The following is a 12,708-nucleotide window of genomic DNA, read 5'->3' as shown; positions in this document are numbered from 1 at the left end:
CACCCTTGGTCGCTTTCCCCAGCCTGGGCTCAGGAGACAGAAGTCATAAAATCACAGAATGCCCTGAGCTGGGAGGGACCCACAAGGACCATCGAGTCCAACCCCTGTCCCTGCACAGGACACCCCAAATTCACACCATGTCTCTGAGGGCCATGTCCAAGGGATTCTGGAATATCGCCAGGCTGGTGCTGTGATGCCTCCCTGGGGAGCCTGTTCCAGGGCTCCACCACCCTCTGGGGGAAGGGCCTTTCCCGAATGCCCAGCCTAAGTCCTCACACAGCCTATTAGGTAAGACTTAAAATTCATTTTCTTCTCACCAGCTCAAACCATAACATCTTTTCCTCCCTTGCCTCGCTTTTTTTTTTCCCCAGCTGTTCAGATCCACATCCTGAAAGCGGAAAAAAATGCCGACTGGTGGAAGTTCACGGTCAACATCATCTCCGTCTACAAACAAGGCAGCAACCGGATACGGCGCGGAGACCAGACCCTGTGGATCCACTCCAAGGACATAGCGTGCAAGTGCCCCAAAATCAAGCCCATGAAGAAGTATTTGCTGCTGGGCAACAACGAGGACTCTCCCGACCAGAGCGGCATCATTGCGGACAAAACCAGCCTGGTGATACAGTGGCGGGATACGTGGGCTCGGCGGCTCAGGAAGTTCCAGCAGCGGGAGAAGAAGGGGAAGTGTAAGAAATCCTAAAGGAGGAGACGGCAACGGAGCGCGCGAGAGGGAGAGACTGACTGTGCATGCTGCTTTGTGTAGAGCTGGGGCGGGCAGGGACCGGCGATGGGGACGGCGGGAGGAACGTCGCGCTGCCGGGGCGGGCGGGGGGGGGACGGGAGGGATGGTGGTCACGGCTGTGGGGCTGCCAGGTTTGTACCTCGTATTCCGGGAGAAAACAAAACAAAAATGCAACAACAACAAGAAAATTGGGCACGTGGATATAAAAAAGAGGAGCGTGGGTGCGGGCGTGCGGCACCCGGTGCCCCACAGCTTCTTTCTGCCCTGTTGGCTGAAGAAATCAGAGACACCAAACTGCCTTCCAGCTGCTAATATCTGCTGCTTCCAAAGCACGGCACGGGAACATCAAACCTGTAAAGAACTAATCAACGGCGATGCTGAAAATTAACCCCCCCATCCCCAAAAATATGTGTTCTCAGCTTAGGTTGAACAAGACAGTTACCGTAGAGGAAACTAAACAGAGACTTGTCACCGAGGACAGATCCGAGGCTCGACTAATCTGGGTTATTTGAAGACTCTTTGGTATCCGATCGCTGTAACCATCACCCGCTGCACCATACCTGGGAGCGGCCGAGGCCTCCGGCCGTGGCGATGATCCCAGGTTAGGCACCGCAAAGAGGAGACCGCGTTAGTGGGTGACTTCCACGTAGGCATAACTCGGGGAGCAGCTCCTTGCCCCAGCCCCCACGCCCTGCGGAGCGCTGCCCCCCCCCCCACGCCGAAGGAGCGTGAGCCCATGGGATGCCCCGGGCCCCTTCCAGCCACCAATTCACAGTGGAGGAGTTAAGAACCGGGATCCCCAAGGAAACAGCCAGACTTTGCAAAACAATAAGTTGGCATCCAGTTCCTGTGGGTGCCCTGGAAGCTCTCACCCCTCGCAGTCCCTGGGCCTCCACCACGGCCACCCCGACACCTCCTTCAGGGGCTTGGTCCCCGCTGCCTCCGTCAGCAGACCGACAGATGCTCACGTGATAGAAAACCCCGTGCAGATGGCAGAGAGGTCCTGGCTGGCAGTGGTTTCACTCCCAAACTCAGACAGCTCTCCTGAACCCACATCAGCTCTGCCCTTGCTCCCTCTGGAGCTGGAGGCCCCCGGCATCCCCTGCATAAGGTGGCCAGCCCCTTGGGAGACACAGGAGGGGGGACAGCGGGTGCCAAGGGACTGTCCCCACAAGCAGTGGGGCCAGCACAGGGCTCTAAGGCTTGGCCAAGTCACAGCCAACACAGGGCAGGACCTGCTCCATGGGAAGAGGTCTCAGCCAGGGACTGCACGAGCGACGTGTGACCCACCTGGAGCTCCCCCGTTGCTCTCCTCCTGCTGCTGGGGGTGAAAACCAGCACATCGAAAATTCCCACTCTCTAATCACTAAAGCACTAAGCAAGGTAGCGGCTGCCTCGCCTCCACCTCGCACCCCAGGCCCCAGCCCGACGCCTGGAGCACCTTTTCCCGGGGCACCGTACAGGCAGGGCTGGCTGTTGAGCTGTTTGTCACCCAGTCGCTGCACCCCCTTGCCAGCTGCTCCCCTGCCACACCGGCCCATGAGGAACGGCGCTAGCTGAGTTCACCTAATCGATGGAGCCAGGCAATAGCTGGGGTGGAAAGGAAAGGCAGGGAGGGCAGGACGGGTACCTGGAGGAGAAGCAAACATTAGTCGCTACGAAAAGCAAAACCTCCCTGATATTTTTCCTTTTAGGAAACTTGGAAACATCTATTTTATGACATTTTCCAGTGGTTTTGCCTTGTTTTATAGCAATTGACAATATTTATATAATGACATAAACCACCATAAAGCGAGGCAGCCATGTAAATAGGTGTAAAGCGGAGGGCTCCCAGGGAAGCACTGGCCAGCGCCGGGCTGCTGGAGACACCACCCGGAGGCAGCGAGCCCTGCTGAGCCTCCCCCGGCAACCGCAAGGCCCCTGCGGAATTAATCTGGGTATTAGGAGAGAAATCCCACCCTGGATGTCAAGCAACCCTTCCCCCCCACCCCCAGTCCGTTTTTTCTCCCCTTACCCAAAGCAGACCTGGTTTTCCTTACTTCAGCGCTCAGGGGGAACCAACAGTTTTGCAGTCAAGGTAACCCAAGCTGCCAAGTTTTGAAGGATAAAATTTGATCTCAAGTGTCTAAATGGAGGCTTAAAGCCCCGAGGTGGGGCTTGGATGTTGCCCTGTAGCAAGTACCAACTGATGCCAGGGACACCCTGCACCGGCTGGGAGAGCTCGTCCTCGGTTAGCTGGGATGCCCTTGAACTGCAGGAGACCTTCGAATGGCCTAAAAGCAACCGGATCCAACCCAAAGCCAAAGCATGAAGGCAAGGCCAGGGGATGTGGGGTCTCGGGAACCGCCCACCGAACACTCCCGGACACCCAACGCTCACTCCCGTTTTCCAAGCTTGGCAAGCGCACCCGTCCTCGCCAGCACAGCCTCGACACCCCCAAACCCCGCCAGGGACAAGCCCTGGCCCCTTCCTCGCTCCCACCAGGCCGGCAGGCTGCAGAAGAAACGCCCAAACCCCGTCCCATGGCCGGACCCCTCCAGGCACCGACACAGCCCAGGAAATCAGAGAGAGAGTTTGCACAAGCCGTGAAACAACTCGGAGCCCGCCGCAGCCAGAGCGACCCGCCGAGGCAGAGTCCCCACCCCTGCCCCACCAGGACCCTGTCCCTTGGTCCCTGTTGGAGTTTTGCGCTTCCCAACCAGACTAGAGAAGCCCCTCCACTCCATCCACGGTCCCCCAGTGCCCCTCGTGTGCTCCCAGTAACCTCAACCTGCAGGAGCAGCTGGTGCAACCGGTACGCAGCCCTCCTCCTCTGGGGAAGGCAGAGAAGCCCTGTTTTCGGGGTACCGAGGAATCCAACTCTTCCCCGCAGCCCCCCCCCCCCGGGCTCCAGGACACCTCCTGGGGGGACAGCGCTGGCCCGTCACCCAAAGAGGGACAAGATGTCACTCCTAAACATCAACCTCCGCGGCCGGGGGCGCGGCTCTGGTCGGGTACCAGCCTCAGAGCAACCAGCGAGGAGCCCACGCGCCCACCCATCGCCCCGGGGACAGGGCCGAGGTCCTGGGGGGGTCGGGGGGTGGCCGGGGAAGGGGCTGCGGTGCCTTCAGCGCGGCTTCGGAGAGCAGCTGAAATGCCAAAACAATCATCACTCGACGGTAGCACCCGATAAAAGTCGTTTCGTCTCGTTTCTGTTCGTTTCGTCGTGTCCGTGCCCTCTCCCCGCACCCCCGCCTCCTCTCCCCTCACAAAACCTGTGTTCGTTTTGGGGTTTGGTTTTTTTTTTGTTTGTTTTGATTATTTCTGTTAATATCTTGAACTGTAAATGTTGTTTAGTTATGACCATTGCATACTGCTTTGGGCGATGTTTCTTTACAATGCATACTAATATATTATGGTTATTATATATGAATATATTTAATGACACGTGAAAAAGTTGTGGATTTTCTTGTTGTTTTTCCAAGTTGTTTCTTTTTTTTTTTTTTCCTTTTTTTTTTTTTTCCCCTCTTCATTTGTTCGTTTCGTTAGATTGGCTGTAATTGAACCCGAAGGAGCTTGTAACTGTTCAGCACCCACTCGGTAGAACTAAAGTCAGAAACCAGTTGAATAAACTCTTGTAAACTGTAAAAATCTCCCAGGATCTCTGCTTCCTCCTGCCCCACGGGTGGCACGCCCGAGGGATGGGGACCTGGGCAGGGAGGTGACGGTGTCCCAGCTGCCCCCCAGGACTCTGCCGAGGCCCCTTTGGCAGGGTCCAAGGTGGTGCACAGCTATTTTCTGTCCGTCAGTCCCACCAGCACCCTCCCAGCAGCGCTCCCCGCCAGCCGTCGCACACCCTTGGGGACAGCGGGGTCACCGCAGGCTCCCGGCGGGTGGGGTGAGGGGTCCCCGCTGGCACCTCTGGGCTCTCCGGGATCGCTGTGGGCTCTGGACCAGGGTACGTCCCGCTGGGCTCCCCATCCTTCCTCTGCTGCCGGAGGAGACCGGTGCCCTGGGACAGAGCCAGGGCACACCAAAACCTGCGGGACCCCGCACCAGGGGTTGGACAGGCATGGGGATGGGGGACAGCCAGAGCCTGGGGCCGGGGGAGCTGCCAACCCCACTCCGGACCCGTTTCTGCCCCCATCCGCAGGCTGCTTGCCAGCGCCAGCGCTTTCTGCCCTTCCACTGCGGGGGGTCCGGGCTCCATCACCCATCTCCCCCGGGGCGCCGGTGGTGCCAGGCACTACTGAAGCTGCCTGTACTCGAGACCAGGCAGGGGCTGGTGGCATGGACAAGCTAGAAAGCTGGAGGCAGGGGGGTGGCTGAGGCGGCAAAACACTTCCAGAGAGAAAAATACAGGCAAAAGGTCCTGCAAACTGCCGAGGGGTCAGCGCGCGTGACCCACGCCCTTGGTGTCGCTGGTAATTTATGAATTCAAAACATATTGGAGGTCAGAAATCTCAGATCTTTATTGTGGAGACAAATGGGTCACGAGTGCCACCACCTCTGCCCCGGGGCTGTCGCCTGCGGCTCCACAGAGGAGCAAATGGGTTTCCCAGATCGCTCTGGCTCCGTGTCCTCCTGGCAGGCGGCCGGTTGTCCGAAGAAGACACGGTGGCTCTGAAAAGAGGGGAGGAGGCTGTTCCCACTGAGGGCTGGACCCCAGAGCATTTGCTCTCAGCCTGGTCCCACCGGGCCGCGTGGGAGAGCTCCTCTGCGCCAAGCTCAGCGCCAGGCTCCCACCCAACCTCCAGAAAGAAGGGCGTGTGAGAAACCCCAGCAGCCTTTCAAGATCATCCTCATCCTCACGCAGGAGCTAGGGACTTCTTATCAAGGGCACTCGGACGTGCAAGCACCTCTGACACGCACCAGATCTTCCCCCAGCACTTGCATTTTTGACGAAATAACAACTGGAGACAGCTAAACTCGCGAGCACGTCCTCATTAGAGCGACACGAAGGACACGCAAGGGCAGGCGGAGCCCGGGACGTGCCTCCGGGTGGGCACCAGGGGAGCGGGGAGGATCTCCGCTCGGAGGAGCCGCCGCGGGTAGGCGACTCCAGCAGCCCCGCCGTGCAGGTTCAGCGGGCAGCTTGAGCACCCCGCGCCCGCGCCCGGCGATCGGAGCAGCCCGCAGCAGCGCGCCGGCCCCCGGCGAGAGGGGCTCTCCCGCCCCGCCTGCTCAGAGCCAGCAACCAGCGGCTCTGGTATTTGAACCTTGCTTTTTCTTTGGTGGGGCAGGGAGACAGAAAAGCTTTCCGCACACAGCACAACGCTGCCAAATTCACTTCTTTTTAATAAAATTCCTCACCCACGCAACACATTAAATGTTACCTAAAGGGCAAGTCTGAGAACCCCTTTGTTAGACATTTCAGCAGAGCAAAGCCTCGCGTTTCTACCTTTCCCAGGCACTAACAGGAAAAATGTGTTTGAGGACCCAACAGGTCAGAAAACATCTTTTTAAAGCCTCCATCAGAACAAAGTCGCCCCGACACATTGATCGGGATGAATTACGCATCCATCCTCCATGTCCTGGGAATTCAAACAAAACCTTAATGCCCTCCATAAGTGACAGCTTTAATTAGAAACCCAAGTTAGTCTCATCGCAATAAACGGCGTGTAATTCTCCCGCTGTCACCCAACATCCAGGAGGCTGCAGCGGAGCCGTGAGCGAAATCCCGCCGCGGGGCTGGGGCACAGGCTGCCGGCGAGAAGCAGCTCCAGGAGCGTTTCCAGCGCTGGTCCCTCCGCACACCAACTGCAGGAATGCAGACGTTTCGAACACGTCTCCAAAGCTGCCCTATATTTGTCTCCAGCTGGAGCTGCTTTGCTTAAAGCTCCGTTTCTAATCTAAGATCAAGCAATAAACTAATCAAAAACCTGTTGTGTCCTTTTGAAAACCACGAGAACGTAGAACTATTTTTTTTCCCCTCCCCTCCTTTGAAGGTAAGATGAGGCACCGCTCCAAGGAAAAGCAAGCAAGCAAGCGGGCACAACCTGGACTGGACTGGACTTTTAAAGGCTTCAGGAAGGATTTTCTCTAGCAAAGCTCACGGAGATGTGTGGAAGACTCTGCTCCCGCCCAGCCACGGGCATCGTTTCGTTCGGTTCGCAGGCAGAACGCGGTGCCCACTTACCCACCTCCAAGCCCGAGCCTGGATCTCCCACCTTTGACTGCAAACGCCAGGCGAGGATGCTGAAGCCAGCAGAGCACCCTCCGCCTTGCCCCAAGGTTCGAACCCCTCCAGAGGAGCTGGTCTCCCCCTCCGCTCCAGCCTTCAGTGCCGAGCACCAGATGTGTTGGGCACCAGCACAGACCCCCGTCTGAAGCCCAGAGCCCTGCGCCACGAGGCACGGCTCTATCTACTGGGTTTTTTGTCCACCAAGCTCCTCTGCCCACTAACCCTCGGTCCTTCCCAGGAGCACGCGGGCAGGGCAGCAGTGCTCTTCAGCTCCAGGGAATGGCTCCTATCCATCAGTGAGGTACGTGTCCCGTGGGGTACGCAGCAGTTCCCTGCCTCTGCTTCCTGCAGAACCCTGTTTCCCCTGTCGTTCCCACCTCAGAGCCTCGGCTCCAGGCAACACCTGCACGCTGCAAGGAGAGCACCTTTACTCTCCGATCTGCAGATCACCAAGCATTTAACGAAGGGGCCGGTGCCCCAGTCCCAGCTGCCAGATGGGGAAACCAAGCCCAGAAGCACACAATGGCTTCGTGTCACTCAGGAGGGGACGCGGCACCAGGACACCCTGGTTTCCCACCCCCCAGCCCAGCGCTAGACGTGCCACCAGCCCAGCTCTGCAGGTGGAGAGCAGGGAGAGGGCAAGGAGTGCCAAGAGCTCGTTGAGAGCTGTGAAAGGAGACACTCCACCAGCGCAGGCGAGGACCAGCCCAGGGCTGGCAAGTGTTAGGATCCGCCAGGAAATGTATGTCATGACACACACGAAGTCTGACAGGAATTGCTTTTTTCCTTCTCCAAATCAGCTCTCAGGAAATGGAAGCGTTGAAGAACTATTCAAGTGAAACACGAGATGGTAGGAAACAATAAAACCCCAGGCAGATAAGTTGTATATAAATGGATCGGCTTTTATTCAATTTATTGCTTGCTCTATCAATTCTGAAATCAAACTGGCACGTATAACAAAATAATGATTTTCTTGGCCAGAAGCAAACATTCAATACTTCTTTTTCATTAGTTTTTACATACGTACTCCTTCCCCTCAGTTTTAACAGCGTGTGAAAAGTTATAAAAGAAAGAGGCAGGCCTCGGCCGCCGAGATTAGCACGTTAATGGCAGCGCATCTCCTGTGGCAGGGCACGGCGGGGCACGGGGCGCGCGCGCCTTCCTCGGGAGCACACGCTGGGCAGGGCTTTCCACTCTTACGCCCCTGGTTCAAGACCCGCTGCTGTTCACGTTTCTATCCGTGGAGACCGACACCGATAACCCTCCCCCAGGGGCCAAGGACTGACTCACTCGCCAGCGTTTCTGCGCTGCTCGTGGGGGTCCTGCGCCCCCCGGCAGGGCTCCGCGTGCTCCCGCTTCCCGTCCCGCCGGAGTCCAGGGGCAGTCATTCCCCAAAAACATTTATTCCTTGAAACAAGAAAGAATTTTAAATCCAAAGGAAGGTAGCAGAAAGCAGAGGAGCGCCGCCGCCGTACTCCCAAACCACACCTTTATTTTAGTATTTTAATGCTCTCGGGACGACTGACCGCGACAGAAGACGCCAGCGCGCGCCCAGACACGGCTGCACTGAGCAGTGCAGCCAGCTGCAGCCTCCCGAAGGCCAGGTGAAGGTGGCAAGTGAGTCCTTTTCAAGTTCAAACCCTCCAAACCACGCAGCGCTCTTCGGCTGTGCGCCGAAGGAAGAACGGACGTCTGTCGGACACAGCCTCATTCTCGTACTGTTGAGTTTATTTAAAACACAGAAGGTCTTTGCGCCAAGTCGGTCTCTCCTGCGGCGCCCTCTGCGCCCAGCTGCCGAGCAGCAGCTCCGACGGGCCCCACACCCGCGCTACTGCGTCGGCCAGACGGCGACCACGGCAATCGCAATCAGCAGCAACACAATCACCACCAGCATTCCTGGAAAAGATGAAACAACGTTAAGGTTGCTGCCTTCGGCTTTAACAGTTGCTCTTTTGCAATTAAGTTCTTCCTCGGCGTCCTGCTCCTGCTCCCAGCTGAGACTGATTTTCCCCCGTGCTCGGCCCGTGCAAGCCCCTCACCAGATCCCCGCACGCCGATGACCTGAACAGCGACACGGACCCAAACCCCACGTTGGTCGAGCAGTTCTTTCTCTTCCTAATCCTTCAAATTAATTTCTTTTTTAACAGTGCCTGCAGGGTATCTTCCTACTTAAACATCTGCCTTGCAAAGATTAAGGGATATGTTTAACTCATGGCAAGGCCAGTTAAGCTGTTCTAGAATCCCTCTGTACCATCCCACTGGGGCAAAGGATTATTCAGAAGGAAATCCAAATTGCATCAGGAAATTGTTTCCAACGCAAACCACTCCCGCTTTCAGACAAAACTGTTTGCAGAGCAAAAGCAGGGCTCTCGGGTCTGAACCTGACTCGGGGCAGTGAAGATCAGCCGGCATTAGAGAGTCTAACAGCGCTGTGCCCGACCGCGCCGCACCGGGCGAAACGCAGGCGGTAACGGCTGCCACAAACTTTATGAGTATTTTTTTTAGTTCAGGCGCACCACGGTGTTAAAAGAACTTCAGTTATGGATTGTTTTGAAGACCGATTCAGAAAACCAGCAAAGCAGATCTTCTCTCTCGGCTGGACGATAGCACTGAGGCGACAGGGCTGTCAGACACCTGCCAGAGACAGCTCATTCTCCCTGGTTTCCCCTTTCTTTCCTCTTTCTTAGAGGAGAAGTGTTTTACTGAAAATGGACTGGATCCCTGTGGCCCACCCCATGGCCTCCCACAGCAGCCCCAACTCTGGCATCACGCTCACAGGCGTCCTCTGGGATTAAATGATCTTTTAATTAGGCGGATTTTGGTTTGGTTTAGTATCTGCTCTGCGCTATCCCCCCGTCAGAGCTGTGGGAATATGTTAGGGCTCCGAGAGTGGAAAAAATGTCCCTTCTTTTGGTCCGCTCGCAGATGACTGTTACTCAACCACTTGCAATATTTACAAGTCCAGCTCATGGCAATTAAAAAAGGATGTATTAAAACAAACTCCTCTTTCCAAGCTGGAAAAGGATATTAGACATTGCTTTTTGTAAATAGTGTCATGTTTTCTGTGCAGAAACTGTTTCTCTGCCAGGGGTCCAGGATTTTTTTCCAGGGAAATAAGAGTTGCCACCAACAGTATTTTTTTTTTTTCTTCTTTTATGCTCAGCTCAAGCCATTTGTTATCTGAAGTGAGGCTGAGCAGCGCTTCGCGGCACTGGCTCAAGCAGCTCTCGGATACCGAGCCCTTCCCTTCCTTGCAGGAAGAGCTGACTGCGAGCGGGGCCGGCGGCGGCTCCCCGCGCTCCGCCCGGGACGCCCAAGGAGCGCGGCCGGACCCGGCGCCGAGCTGGGGAGGGGGACCAGCTCTCTGGCGAGGCAGGGACCAGTGCGTTAGCTGAACACCGTACACTTACTGCAACCTTTGAGGTAGGGTGATTTCTTAGAGGACACTAAGCTTCAGGCTAAACCTGGATGAAACTGCTTATTAATCACATTGAATGGAATAAACTAGTAAAAAAGCATCTGCCTGCTCCCGCCGCTCTCTCTGCGCCCCTGGCGAGGGCTTGGGTTCGGCTCCGACTCCAGAAGCCCCCAGGTCCGTGCTGCACAACGCTGCCTTTTCAGCCAACGACCGCCGTGCTTGCGCCCAGCCCCGGCGGGCGCGGGGCAGCGGGGGTCCGTGCCGGGGGCACCTGGGAAATGGGTTTTCTCCCACCATCACAGGCTCCCTGGCAGGTGAAGTCCTTCGGGACGCTCCCGCCGCTGGGCTCCCGCAGCGCCTAGCCATGCCCCAGAGCCCCATCCTGGCTCAGCGTCCATCAACGCAAGTCCGAGCACATTTGACGCAGCTGGATGTCGGACCATACACAGGCCACTCGCTCCGACCCACCGGCACGGGTGACAGAGGGGTTCTGTTCAGTTTCCCACCTCAGCCAACCACTCGGCATCACGCGGCATCACAAACTTAGATTAGTCCGTTGGGAATGCGATCTGTACCTTTACTGTGCTTCTGGTCTCTCGCTTTTTACATCTTAATACACATTATGTAGTCTTCAACAGAGCCAGAAGCAAATAGTTTGCTCAAACTGGGAAGAAATAAGATCTGATAAAGCCACTGCATTCAGATTCTCTGTTATGTTTTGCACTGGAGGGAAAAGTTTTAGAGGGTGTAAATCCTTAGCACAGTTTCAGTGTAACAGAGTTTATGGACCTCAGCAATTAAGAGACAAACGAGATCGGTTGCTTGGAAAATACTCTATAGGTGTGAATTAGTAATGATACAAAGTGGAGTTAATGGGGCGTAATTATTCTTTGACAACTCCCAAGAAAAACGGCACATAAACCCAGAATTATTACACAGCAGGAACAGGGGAAGGTGGGGGACTAATAAAGTTCGGCTAATGGGCAATAGCAGGACAAATAGGAAAGTTAAGAGGACGTTCAGGGCAACAAGAGCAGGACAGCAAAACCTAATAAACTTCATCTTATTCCTGGAAAGAGACCGGTATTAAAAACCTGGAGCCACTTCTCTGTTTCCAAAAGCAGCGGTCAAGTACTTACTCCCATGTGAGAGACGGAGAAGCAGAGATGGCACGTGTCGCTGCAGTATAAATCAGCAATCCGCCAGGATTAAAGGCTTATCTGATCCGTGCGATACGCGCAAAAAGAATGGGACGATATAAATTGGCAATAGCACACAAATTTCAAAGTACCTCTTGCATGATAGAGACCAGATGTTACGCACATTTCCGCCCCCCCCCGCCCCCACCCCGCTACAGAACAGCAGAGGAGAAGGATCTGAAGCTTTTAAACCTGGGTGTTTCACAGCGTACAACATGCTTTCCTAGCAAAAACGGCGGCTAGGATCTGACAGTAATTAAGCGTTCTAGATTCCCTGCTTGCTTTGCCTTATTTTTTGCTCAAGTCCTCTGAAATATAAATATTCCCCTTGACAAGAACTCCTCAAAGAGCTCCTCGGGAATCAAAGCCACTAACAAAGCCAACAGGACCAGAAAGCAAAAGGAAAGGGTGGCAGGAATGCAGATTTGAAACGCATTTCTCAGGGAAAGGTGGGAAGTGCAAGCCGAAGCCTACATGCAACTACAGAGCACTTAACGGAGGCAGGCTGGAGAAAGCGCAATGCTCTCGAAGCTCCACCTGCGCAAGGGCTTGAGCCGGTGCTGCTGTTCCAGCCTGGAGGAGCAGTGCAGAAACGCGTACGCTGAGCTTCGGGGCACGGCGTGCCGGCAGGACGCGGGGTCTCCCCGCCGCCCCCGGGAGCGCTGGCACTCACGCGGCTCTGCCGCGTTTTAATCTTACTGCCGAGATCAGCTGCGCCTCTGCCCGTCACCCCGACCCCGACCCGCCGTCCCTGGGCAGCCAGGGGTTCAGTACGCCAAACCTAGCAAGGCCTTTTCCAAAGGAAAAGTTAAGATCAAATTTTCCGCTATAAGATGGGAAGAAAAGGTTAGAATACAGGTGAATTTTCTCTAGGTTAAGATCGCTCTTCAGTCCGCCTCCGCTGCTGTCTGTCCAGCCGTGAGCCAGAGGATCTGGGGTTCGCGCCATACCCCATCTTCCCGGGGTCACCCGGGGCAGCCCTTCTCCAAGTCCCAAATCTACTCCCTCTCCTCAGGATTTACCAGCTTTGGGGGCCACTGGTTTGGGGTTCACCATGGGCACCCTTCCCGCCACACACGATTTACTCCTACACAAACAACTTCCCAGCTGGGGTTCGCATGGAAATGCAGATAATTCCTCTGGGTCTGCATCGGCCTGGAGGGGTTTGGGCATCTAGAAGGTGATT

General features: G+C 55.8%; 2 protein-coding genes across 2 annotated transcripts in view; one reads left to right on the top strand and one right to left on the bottom strand.

Annotated features, from left to right (window-relative positions):
* Positions 1-4,366, top strand: part of NTN1 (netrin 1) — a 108,658-nt gene extending 104,292 nt beyond the window's left edge. The window contains exon 6 of the mRNA XM_064467264.1: positions 372-4,366. Coding sequence (XP_064323334.1) covers positions 372-700 — 329 coding nt within the window. The 3' untranslated portion in view covers positions 701-4,366. The remainder of the gene's footprint in view (positions 1-371) is intronic.
* A 3,420-nt stretch (positions 4,367-7,786) lies between these two features.
* STX8 (syntaxin 8) overlaps positions 7,787-12,708 on the bottom strand; it is a 107,877-nt gene continuing 102,955 nt past the window's right edge. Inside the window, exon 8 of the mRNA XM_064466954.1 lies at positions 7,787-8,801. Coding sequence (XP_064323024.1) covers positions 8,734-8,801 — 68 coding nt within the window. The 3' untranslated portion in view covers positions 7,787-8,733. The remainder of the gene's footprint in view (positions 8,802-12,708) is intronic.

The sequence above is a fragment of the Phalacrocorax carbo genome, chromosome 16 (genome assembly GCF_963921805.1).
Source record: "Phalacrocorax carbo chromosome 16, bPhaCar2.1, whole genome shotgun sequence".
Lineage (NCBI taxonomy): Eukaryota > Metazoa > Chordata > Aves > Suliformes > Phalacrocoracidae > Phalacrocorax > Phalacrocorax carbo.
This window is presented reverse-complemented; position numbering and strand designations above follow the sequence as displayed.